General features: G+C 30.7%; 1 protein-coding gene across 1 annotated transcript in view; it reads left to right on the top strand.

Annotated features, from left to right (window-relative positions):
* Positions 1–13,170, top strand: part of LOC107750472 (adhesion G protein-coupled receptor L3-like) — a 74,619-nt gene that overhangs the window by 36,669 nt on the left and 24,780 nt on the right. Inside the window, exons 9-12 of the mRNA XM_016565839.1 lie at positions 317–355; positions 1,818–1,830; positions 7,031–7,170; positions 8,523–8,785. Coding sequence (XP_016421325.1) covers positions 317–355; positions 1,818–1,830; positions 7,031–7,170; positions 8,523–8,785 — 455 coding nt within the window. The remainder of the gene's footprint in view (positions 1–316; positions 356–1,817; positions 1,831–7,030; positions 7,171–8,522; positions 8,786–13,170) is intronic.

Raw genomic sequence — 13,170 nt, 5'->3', positions numbered from 1 at the left:
GTGTTTGTTTGTATATGTACAGTATTATTGCCCTGGCAGACATGCAGGAATGTTTTGTGGCTACAGTTTCAGTTTCATTAGTCAACATGGTGACGGTAACTCAGTAACAGATTCATTTTGGTTCTAATTCTGCTCTGATACACAATAGAATCATGATTCCCTAATTATTTATTACTAAATTATTGCAGATTGTTTCAGCTAATTAGGCTTTATTTCTTATTGGGCTCTGAATTATTAAATTTGTGCTGTGATTTTTCATGTGTAGTTGTGTTTGTGAGTTATTGTTATTGTAATGTTTTAATATTGTGTCTTTCAGCTCCAGAAGAGAGAGCGATCGTGCCGTTTCTTCATACAGGTACTTTATTCTGTCCTTGCTTTGTATGTCGTGTGTGTGTGTGTGTGTGTGTGTGTGTGTGTGTGTAGACACACACATATTGCCATTGCTTTCTTATTCATGTTCCATATCACTTCAGCATCTACATAGATGTAAAGTTTTCAACATAAAACTGCTTTATACTTGTGTGGAGCCGTATGTGTCACAGCATATGAATCATATTGGCTGTTTGTGTGTGTCTGTGCGTCTGCACTTGTGCCCGTGGGCTGCATTTTTTGCATTTATAAAAGCAGAGCAATTTTTTCTCCTGAGAAAGCAGTAGTGATGTCAGCACTGGTCAGCAGTGTCACATCATGCGACTGATAAACACACACACACAGACAGACAGTGAAAAAAAAGCACAGAATAATGTAGATAAGCCCAAGAAAAGCTCGGCAGACTGAATAAAAGGAAAAGCATGAGAAGAACTGATTTAGAGGTAGAAAATGACTGATGCATATCTCAAACTGAGCCAGACCGCTCAGTCAACCCTGCCAATACATGACGGATTTATACTGATTTATACCCAATGAGATAATTGAGGTCTAAATGTTGCTCCAGTGTTCTGTTTTTAGTTATCATTTTTTAGTATTTTATATATTTATGTTTTATGATTGTTTTTTATTTTGCTGTATTTTATAATTTATTTTATTTTATGCACCAACCAGTGGCAGTTCTGACAAGATAGAACTCGAACAATTAATTGATTATTAAATAATAATAATAATTATTATTATTGTTGTTATTAATATTATTATTTAGGTCATTTTTCCTCTTTAAAATGTTTTACCCCTAGTAATTTTGAAAAATATGTTTTAAATCTTAACATGAGAGGAAGACTCCAGTCATATTAGAAGCCTAATAATTTTTTTTTTAATTGAGCAGGTCACCTCAAAGAATAGATTTTAAAAAAATAATTCTATATTCACAGAACAATTCTAAATTCACAGAATGCTTATTTATTTATTTTAAATCTGAGGGATTGCTTGCCGTTACAAATTGACACGTTTCTGTTCATGGCATTGATAACCAAAATCTATTCATTTTTCATGATCCTGCATCCACACCACTAGGTAGCATTAGTCCAAGGTGACTGCAAAGCAACTTGAACCAAAAAAATGACAGAGTGCATTTTCAAATACTCTGCTGAGATGAAAAAATGAGTCTATCGAAATGTCAATTGATCCTGCTGATTTAGACAGAGAGAATTACAGGATTCCATGACAACTGTCTGAAGCCTCCCGGTGCTGACATCAAGCAAATATGGATTCTCGGTGGTCATCTAATATGTAATGCAGTGTGTGTGTGTGTGTTTCTTCACGCTGGATTAGCTCCTCAGCTTCAAAGCACTTCAGTTCTGCTCCATTTACCAAGTCTGTGGAGAGTATTGCCGCTGTGTGTGTGAGGAAACAGTTTAAAAAAAATCTCTTATCTGTCTCCGCAGTACGAGCCCCCAAGTGCACACACACACACACACACACACACACTTTCCCCTGACCTCTTGACACAGTTTGTCAGAAGATTTCAGAAGCAGTTTTGTGAGGAAGTAAATATAACTCTTCCTTTTTTACCTTTTATCCCAATCGTCTCTCATCTCTGTCTCTCCTTTTTCTCTCTCTCTCTCGTAAAAGGGTCATTACTTTAGTGGTGTCAAAATGAATATACTCATCCCGCCTTTAACACACTCCCTCTCTCTCTCACACACACACACACACACACACACACACCGCTCTACTGTAACTGGTGCAGAATGATTCAACCCAATGGCCAGATTAGCCTGCAGCAAACGACAAAACATCCCTCTGTCCATCCCTACGGATGAGTGCACTACAGTGAGAGACGTTAATTACATTACATATCTCCTCGCCACAGATATTATACACGTTATATGTGCAGTAATAATAATGCAAGGTCATGAACTTCCATAGAGACATGATCTATTTTAAATAAAAGGAATTTGACCTGGAATTATTGTTAGCAGCGTTTTTGTGAAAGTGACAAATATATTTGGCATGCTTTGTGAGTCCATATGTTTATGTTGCAGCATGCTGCACTTTTTCAAATGAAAAGCAACATTGTAATGTGCCGCGATATACTCCGCAAGCTTTTTAATAAGCTACCACCTTAAGTCTTATTTGTATATCAAGGTTGAGGTTTTAATATCCCTGTGATAATATTCACTGCCAAATTTAAAAGGCTTAATATCTTAATATCACACTTTTTTAAAATACTCTTATATTAGTTTCCGCCGCACAGCTGAGACATTTCATTTTCCTATATAGTGCTCGTATAGAGCCATAAATTACCCCTTGCCTTGTGTGAACCTTTGTGTGTGAGCGTTTGCGAGGGTGCACAGTTTTACAGCTAGGGTTTAAAATGAACATTCACCAAACGCCAGATGCAAATAAAAATTGGCTTACATAACAGCCAGTTGGCCTTTTCTAGGAACTGCAAAATAATGCATTATTCTTTCTATTTACACAATGATCAGTGGCTGTTGAGCAACCAACATCTTTTATCTCAGTAGGAAATTTACTGGAATAAGTTTGCCTAGGAAGCCAACCATTTTTTTTTTTTTGTCTTTTATTGCCCAAAACTTAATGTAAAGACACATTCATGTAGAAACACATTCATGACATTAGCCTCCAAAACAACACTAATAATAAAATCGAAATGTTCACAATTTCAGCTTTTCTTTAAGAGATGCTGTGCATGACGGACTCGCTGACCCACTGGGAAACAGCTAATGTTTGTTTTTTACCACAGAAAAAAAGCAGGAATGACATGCACCTGTTCATCCTGGCTCACTTGATACCCAAGGTCAGATAAGACATGACTAAAGAACACTTAAAGACATGACTAAACAACTTAGCAGATTTTTAAAAAGTGTCTAAAAAGACTCATTTGTGCATTTTCATTTAGCATGCAAGGAGATACAGGTATAAAATCAAACCTATTACATAATAGTTAAAAAAAAAATATATATATTTTTAAAAGTCTTTAACTTGACAGCCAGTGACCACCTCTATTCTCATCATACTGTATAAAATGTAATTTAATTAATTAATTTTTATTTTTTATAGTGGCATTCACTGTCCACTTGGCTCAGAAGTCTGCATATGCACAAATCATTCATGATATTATATTTGATACTTTTGCAGCCTTTTTAAAGCTTGCAAGCTCCAGTCCCTGATAACTGTAATGGGAAACCAGTATACGGTCCTCAGAATTTCTCTTTTTGTATTCCACAGATGTAGGAAAGTCGTGCGGGTTTGGAGTGATGTGAGGTTGAGTAAATGATGACAGCTTTTTAATTTTTTGAAGAACTGTTCCTTTAATTTTTACTATTTACATTGACAGAGAAAGAATAGAGAGAGGAAGAAAGTGAGGGAGCCGGTGGCAAAGATTTGAAAGGTAATAAGGGAGGACATGAGAACAGCAGGAAGAACAATACTAAGGAGGAGACAGAATGAACGGAACATTACCAGAGACAGAGAGAGCGAGACAGACATATGCAGTGCGAACTGACTGAGTGGAAAAGAGAGGATGAACGGGAGAGGAAGAGAATAAATGAAAGAAAACAAAAAGATAGAAAAGAGAGAAATTGAGGAGGGGTGATGGTGTTCAGGGATCCATGCTAACTGCTCTATTCTGCTCCAGTGCTTTCACAGCGCAAAGGGGGAAATTTATCGTTCCTGGCAAACAATTTATCCGCTATTCCACCACTCAAGGCCAGTTCACATGCATCTCGTCTGAGAGAAATAGCTCTCCGTGGGATTGCCCTCTAGCCTAGCTTTTCCCCTTTCTCTCTGCATATTTCATCACTTGTGGGTTTTTTTTTTTGGCAGCTGATCATATGCCTTAGTTGTTTGGCCTTGATGTTTTACATGGTTGTTTTCGGAGGGGTTCATTAGTGGATAAGCAACATCAAAAAATTCCACCGACTTCTGTGTGATCTCTTTTATGCAAATCTGCGTGGCTAACTGAGCTATCGGTTAGCATTCATCTCAATGGCAGCTGCTCAGCTGGTACTAGACCCCTCAGAAGTGTACAATATTTGCTATCTTTGCTCATGGGCACTTAGATCTGCCAGTCACGTGAGCCGTAAATGCCACGTAACTAAGCACTCTGAAACCAGAGGAAAATAGCTGATGGCGTCACAAGAAACCCTTCACTGGTATTATCATTGGCTGGGATGTGAAACACAGTGGACAGGGGAAAATATAAATCCTTTTCAGGCATTTAAGAGCCCTCTAAAACAAAATTGGGCACTTGTAAACCATTTACTGTAATATAATTAAATTACACTTCTCAATTGTTGTCAGTGGTAAAAGAAGCTCACGGAGTAGGCCTAGTTCGCCTGTCGAGTTCAGCTAGACGTTTGTAATGCCTGAGCAAACAAAAATGTACAAAATATAAATATAAAACTGTAAGATGAAACATTTGCAAAGGATATAGACCTGCTGTTGTTAACTTAACTAAAAAATTAATAAAAATCTAAATTAATTAAAAGAAAGCTGAAATAAAGTACAATATAAATATTAGTAAATAAAAAAAATAAAAATGGTGCCTTGTAAGTACTAAAATGACTTAAACTAAAACTAAAATACAAATAAATTAAAGCTAAATATAAATATTAAAAACCTAACTAAAAAATAACAAAACTTACTGAAACGTAATTCAAATAAAAACAAAAAAATATAATAAAATGTTTAAAAAATAAAAAAAATAAAAATGGTGCCTGGTAAGTACTAAAATGACTTAAACTAAAACTAAAATACAAATAAATTAAAGCTAAATATAAATATGAAAAACCTAATAAAAATGATAAAAGTAAATAACAAAACTTACTGAAACGTAATTCAAATAAAAACAAAAAAATATAATAAAATGTTTAAAAAATAAAATAAAAGCTGTAAACTATTGTAACAGACTACTCAGCTGTCTAGTACACTGTGTGGTTAGCTCGCAAAATGTAAATTAACTATAAAAAGAATGAGATGTTTAATTTCACTATCTACATGTAGCTTCAGTTTATCCTACATTAATTGTCGTAATAAAAAAGTTCTGACAACACACAGTACATCATGAAGCAATTTTGTACAATTTTTAATCAGACTCTCGATAGAATACCAATTAAAAGTTCTTTCAGTCAATAGAATGGATAAGAGATTCTAGACATATCTGTCATATTGACGTAATTGTGCCGCGTCATTCAGCATGTTCGTTTCCAGTGTTTAGTACAACAGACCAAAAACTCGTTTTTCATTTTTCATGTGTATGTTTTTTTTTTTTAAATAAAAAAATAATCTTTGGAAAACCACTTGAGTTTATTCTTCAAAATATTTTTCAGCATGTTCGTTTCCAGTGTTTAGTACAACAGACTAGAAACTCGGTTAGCACATCATCGTACACATAAAAAAATCAGTCATGAAACATGGATTTATGCAAACGTACATATCTAATGTATTTTATGTGTCTTTTACATAAGCCTTAATCAAGAAATGAATAGCCTATGCAGAACTTCTTATAGATGCTTTTCAGCACTGAGCGCAAATCCTTTTTTGCCTTTCAGTAAAAAGAAAATAGTGTTTTTTTTTATCAGTATTTTATGTGTCTTTTACATAAGCCTTAATCAAGAAATGAATAGCCTATGCAGAACTTCTTAGATGCTTTTCAGCACTGAGCGCAAATCCTTTTTTGCCTTTTAGTAAAAAGAAAAGTGTTTTTTTTTATCATGTTCCACATTTTTTATTCTTCAATCTCAAATCTTAGCCGAAAGCTAATCTTAATCTCGCAGACAAAATCTCCCACCATTATCCGTTTATTCAAATGAGAAACGTATTCCTCCTCTCGCTCTCTCCCTCCTTTAAGGCTTTCTTTATGCTACGAGCTGGTCTTGTAAAATGAATGTGTACACTAAAGAGCGGAGAACATGTAGGAAATTGCTTTTTTTTAGAGAACGAATGCAGATATTGTCATATTTGGGTGACAAAAGATACTCTCTAAATCTTTTTAAAACAGAATACCAGAAGAACGATCCGAATGACTTGTCTGGTTTGAATAGAGCGTGTTTATAGATTACACTTGTGCACAGTTTTCTGTCATGAATGTGTACACTAAAGAGCGGAGAACATGTAGGAAATTGCTTTTTTTTAGAGAACGAATGCAGATATTGTCATATTTGGGTGACAAAAGATGCTCTCTAAATCTTTTTAAAACAGAATACCAGAAGAACGATCCGAATGACTTGTCTGGTTTGAATAGAGCGTTTATAGATTACACTTACTGGTCTTTGTGTGAATGTCCACAAAACTGGAAGACTTTCTGAATGTATATAAGCAGTAGGCTATTTTAGAAAGGAACATTTAAAAGAATTAGGGTGAATCAATAAATTATGGATAATTTACTGCCATTGTGTGAAAAATATGTAAGCATGTAATCAATAAAAAAGTAACTGTGATCTTATTAAGAGTATATCAAAATGTAATATAATCTAATTCCAAATACTTAAACTTGGGAATCTGATACATAATCCAGATTACATGTTATCAGTTACTACCCAGCACCTTCAGAAAACACAAGACTTCCACTTACAGTTCCCCTCCAGTCTGATAGGGGGCAGCATTTAATCGTGAGCATGTTTATGTTTTGCAGAACTGGAGGTGGCACGTTTGAGTACAGATGTTAATCTGGCTGATCTGATCTTCCCTCAATCTGGACAAACCGGCAACTCCATTCATCTCTCCACCAACACACTCAAACAGCAAGGACGCAATGGTAACCCTTACCAAAAAGTAGTATACTTCAAGGTTATTTTATTAAGTATTTTTTTTTTAAAGAAATTTGTATCTTTATTAAGAAAGGATGAATTAGATTGATGTGACAGTAAAGATAATACACATAAAATAATAAATACAATAATACAACATTTCTATTTTAAAAAATGCTGTTCGTTTGAACATCTATTCATCAAAGAAACTTTAAAAAATATAATTGTTTCCACAAAAATATTAAGCAGCACAGCTGTTTTCTATGGAAGCCCGTTTCCACTACTGAATAAAAATTTTAAAATACTTTTTATCTCACAATTTTGATTTTTTTTTACTTGCAATTCTGACTTTATAACTCACAATTATGAGTTTATATCATGCATTTCCGAGAAAAAAAGTTAGGATTACAAGAAAAAAGTTGTAATTACCTTTTTTTTATTTTTTATTCAGTGACGGCAATTGTGATAATAATAATAAATGTTTCTTGAGCAGCAAATCAGCATATTAGAATGATTTCTGAAGGATCATGTGACACTGAAGACTGGAGTAATGATGCTGAAAATTCAGTTTTGCCATTCCAGCTTTGACAAAAATTACAATTGAAAATATATTACAATAGAAAAGTTATTTTATTTCATAATATTACAGTTTTTACTGTATCTTTGATCAAATAAATGCAGCCTTGTTGAGACTAAGAAGCTTAAAAAAACATTAAAAAAACATGTTGTACTTTATCCTTTACCTAATACAGTAGATGCTTATATGGACCTTGACTAACATCCTTCTGTCTCTCTCTGTTTCTCAGAAAGCGGACCAGGTGCATTATGTGCTATTGCCCTACACCAACCCTACCCCTAAACCTAGCCCTTACAGGAAACTTTGTGCATTTTTACTTTCTCAAACAAACTCATTCTGTATGATTTATAAGCTTGTTTCCTTATGGGGACCTCAAAAATGTCCCCACAAGGTCAAAATTTACTAGTATTACTATCCTTGTGGGGACATTTGGTCCCCATAACGTGATAAATACCAGGTACACACACACACACTCCAGCTACATACAGAAAGCCCCACATATTCACACTTGATGGATTTAGATTTATTGCAGAACACTCACACAATTCCTTAAGTTGTTAAGTTGGGCACCTGACTCTTGTTAATTACAGAAATGGAGAGGGTCTTTGACCTCTCGTTAATAACAAAAACCTCATTGTGTCCTCAGAGAGAGCGAGAGAAGAGAATATAAGCAAAGACAAATGGAAAATGACAAAGATAAAATGCTGGAAATCCGTCGGGAAATTTCTGAAGTGATAACAGGGCAGATGAGTTAATACACAAAGCAGCGAGTCACAGATCACACAGATACTGGTGGATAGTTTCAGCAGCTTTTGTGCTCAGTGTGTACATCTTTGTTACAGATCGTCTGTGCGGTGTTTGCGGCCCTGCTGCATTTCTTCTTCTTGGCCGCGTTTACATGGATGTTTCTGGAAGGCGTGCAGCTGTACATCATGCTGGTGGAAGTGTTCGAGAGCGAGTACTCGCGCACCAAGTACTTCTATCTCACTGGATACGGAGTGCCTGCTGTTATAGTGGCTGTGTCTGCCGCCGTGGACTATCACAGCTATGGAACCGAAAGAGTGTATGTATATAGCAGATTCAGAGAGAGCGGTGGCCAGCTGGCAATATAATATGCTTTTATAGGGGCTAGCTGTCACACTTTTTTTTACATTCTCAACATTATTGCCCAAGAAAAAAGAAACATGCACCATGTGTGGACAGTATGTGCCATTAGACGGCCTTTTCAGCTAGATTTAACAGTAAAAGAATGATAAATTACCAAATAATTCATGAAACAGCTAAAATTTAAACAATGGCAAAAACATGAACAAAACACTGTTTTTGCTGTCACTGGGGCCTAAGGTACAAAAGTTAAAATGTACTTCTTTGTACCTTTTTTATCCTTAAATGGTACATACTAGTACACATTAGTACTTTAAAAGTACATATTAGGACAGTTTTGTGTATATTTGTATGTATATATATATATATATATATTTGTATGTATATGTATATATATATTTGTATGTATATGTATATATATATTTGTATGTATATGTATATATATATTTGTATGTATATGTATATATATATTTGTATGTATATGTATATATATATTTGTATGTATATGTATATATATATTTGTATGTATATGTATATATATATTTGTATGTATATGTATATATATATTTGTATGTATATGTATATATATATTTGTATGTATATGTATATATATATTTGTATGTATATGTATATATATATTTGTATGTATATGTATATATATATTTGTATGTATATGTATATATATATTTGTATGTATATGTATATATATATTTGTATGTATATGTATATATATATTTGTATGTATATGTATATATATATTTGTATGTATATGTATATATATATTTGTATGTATATGTATATATATATTTGTATGTATATGTATATATATATTTGTATGTATATGTATATATATATTTGTATGTATATGTATATATATATTTGTATGTATATGTATATATATATTTGTATGTATATGTATATATATATTTGTATGTATATGTATATATATATTTGTATGTATATGTATATATATATTTGTATGTATATGTATATATATATTTGTATGTATATGTATATATATATTTGTATGTATATGTATATATATATTTGTATGTATATGTATATATATATTTGTATGTATATGTATATATATATTTGTATGTATATGTATATATATATTTGTATGTATATGTATATATATATTTGTATGTATATGTATATATATATTTGTATGTATATGTATATATATATTTGTATGTATATGTATATATATATTTGTATGTATATGTATATATATATTTGTATGTATATGTATATATATATTTGTATGTATATGTATATATATATTTGTATGTATATGTATATATATATTTGTATGTATATGTATATATATATTTGTATGTATATGTATATATATATTTGTATGTATATGTATATATATATTTGTATGTATATGTATATATATATTTGTATGTATATGTATATATATATTTGTATGTATATGTATATATATATTTGTATGTATATGTATATATATATTTGTATGTATATGTATATATATATTTGTATGTATATGTATATATATATTTGTATGTATATGTATATATATATTTGTATGTATATGTATATATATATTTGTATGTATATGTATATATATATTTGTATGTATATGTATATATATATTTGTATGTATATGTATATATATATTTGTATGTATATGTATATATATATTTGTATGTATATGTATATATATATTTGTATGTATATGTATATATATATTTGTATGTATATGTATATATATATTTGTATGTATATGTATATATATATTTGTATGTATATGTATATATATATTTGTATGTATATGTATATATATATTTGTATGTATATGTATATATATATTTGTATGTATATGTATATATATATTTGTATGTATATGTATATATATATTTGTATGTATATGTATATATATATTTGTATGTATATGTATATATATATTTGTATGTATATGTATATATATATTTGTATGTATATGTATATATATATTTGTATGTATATGTATATATATATTTGTATGTATATGTATATATATATTTGTATGTATATGTATATATATATTTGTATGTATATGTATATATATATTTGTATGTATATGTATATATATATTTGTATGTATATGTATATATATATTTGTATGTATATGTATATATATATTTGTATGTATATGTATATATATATTTGTATGTATATGTATATATATATTTGTATGTATATGTATATATATATTTGTATGTATATGTATATATATATTTGTATGTATATGTATATATATATTTGTATGTATATGTATATATATATTTGTATGTATATGTATATATATATTTGTATGTATATGTATATATATATTTGTATGTATATGTATATATATATTTGTATGTATATGTATATATATATTTGTATGTATATGTATATATATATTTGTATGTATATGTATATATATATTTGTATGTATATGTATATATATATTTGTATGTATATGTATATATATATTTGTATGTATATGTATATATATATTTGTATGTATATGTATATATATATTTGTATGTATATGTATATATATATTTGTATGTATATGTATATATATATTTTAATGAGGAAAAAAAATTAACTTAAATGATTTTAGCAAATGGCTGCAATATAACAAAGAGTGAAAAATTTAAGGGGGTCTGAATACTTTCCGTTATATATATATATATATACATACATAGCCCTCTTCAATTAGAATATTTTTATGAATTTTGTCCTTCAAACTAAAGTACTGTTGTATAAATGAGTTAACACAATAAAAATAAAACCATACTTTCTGGCAACTATATAGTCAACTATATTGTTCTTACATGTCAGGTCGGGGCAAGTTGTCACATTATTTAATTTATATTAAAGGAAATTAACACCTTTATTTAGCAAGCACACACATTACATTGATCAAAAGTGACAGTAAAAGCATTTACATTGTTCAAAAATATTTCTATTTTAAATAAATGCTGTTCTTTTGAATGTTCTATTAATCAAAGAATCCAGAAAAAATTACTCCTTGCCCCGACCTGACATTTAAGAAAAATACAGTTGACTTTATAGTTGCCAGAAAGTATGACAGTGTGCTTTTGTGTTCACTTCTTTATACAACAGTACTTTAGTTTGAAGGACAAAATTCATAAAAAATTTCTAATTGAAGAGGGCTTTGAAAGACACCTTTTGAGTGAAAATACATTTATGCAATGGGACTTTTGACTCAAAACCTTTTACTTTTCTACACTACATAATTAAAAGTACACTTATTTTACATAATTATTCCACACAATATTTGCACAAAATAATCCACTAGAAAAATAAATAAATAAACTAACAATAAAAAACACTTGAAATAAAAAAATTGTATCACTTATATTATTCATTGGCAGAGCTCTTGGTAGATTGTAAAACTGACATAAGGGGGAGGTAACACTTGCATTGGCCAAATTATCAGCCAGTTAATCTGTCTGGCCAATGTATTGGTCTATCACTAGTGTGATGTCCAAAATCCATCTGTCTGCTTCCAATTTTGCTTGCAAAGACCCAGTTGCCTTCTTAAGAGCAATGCTGCCTAATGGTTAAGGAAGATTGTAGGTTCAATCCCAGGATTTAGTAACACAGGAAAAAAGAGTTAGTGAGATCATAGTAGTGCTTTATTAGCACAGTGCCCTTGAGCGAGACACATCACAGCAGACTGCTCAAGGGGGAATGGCTCTGCAATTAGTGCCCTGAAAGTCACTTTGGATAAAAACACGACTGCTTTGTGGCAAATGACTTCATGAGCACAAATAACTTGACTCAAATCAATTATTAATTACTGCATTAAAGGGATAGTTCACCGAAAAATGAAAATTCTGTCATCATGTGCTTTACCCTCATGCCGTTCCAAACTCATACTGTATGATGATATTTGAATAATGTTTCAGCCGTTTTGTCCATAAAATAAGATTCAGTGGGGTCCAAAAATGTTCAACTCTTAAAAGAACATTATTATTATTATTATTATTTAAAATTTATATTAAAGGAAATTAATATCTTTATTTAGCAAACACATATTAAATTGATCAAAAGTAACAGGAAAGACATTTGTAATGTTACAAAAGATTTCTATTTCAAATAAATGCTGCTCTTTTGAACTTTCTATTAATCAAAGAATCCTGAAAAATAAAATGTATCACAGTTTCCACAAAAATATTGTGCAGCACAACTGTTGTCAACATTGGTAATAATCCGAAATGTTTCTTGAGCAGCAAATCAGCATATTAGAATGATTTCTGAAGATCATGTGACACTGAAGACTGGAGTAATGATGCTGAAAATTCAGCTTTGATCACA

Source organism: Sinocyclocheilus rhinocerous, unplaced genomic scaffold (genome assembly GCF_001515625.1).
Source record: "Sinocyclocheilus rhinocerous isolate Xijiao unplaced genomic scaffold, SAMN03320098_v1.1 scaffold1, whole genome shotgun sequence".
NCBI classification, from domain to species: domain Eukaryota; kingdom Metazoa; phylum Chordata; class Actinopteri; order Cypriniformes; family Cyprinidae; genus Sinocyclocheilus; species Sinocyclocheilus rhinocerous.
Note: the sequence above shows the minus strand (reverse complement) of the source record. Positions and strands in the feature narration are given on the sequence as shown.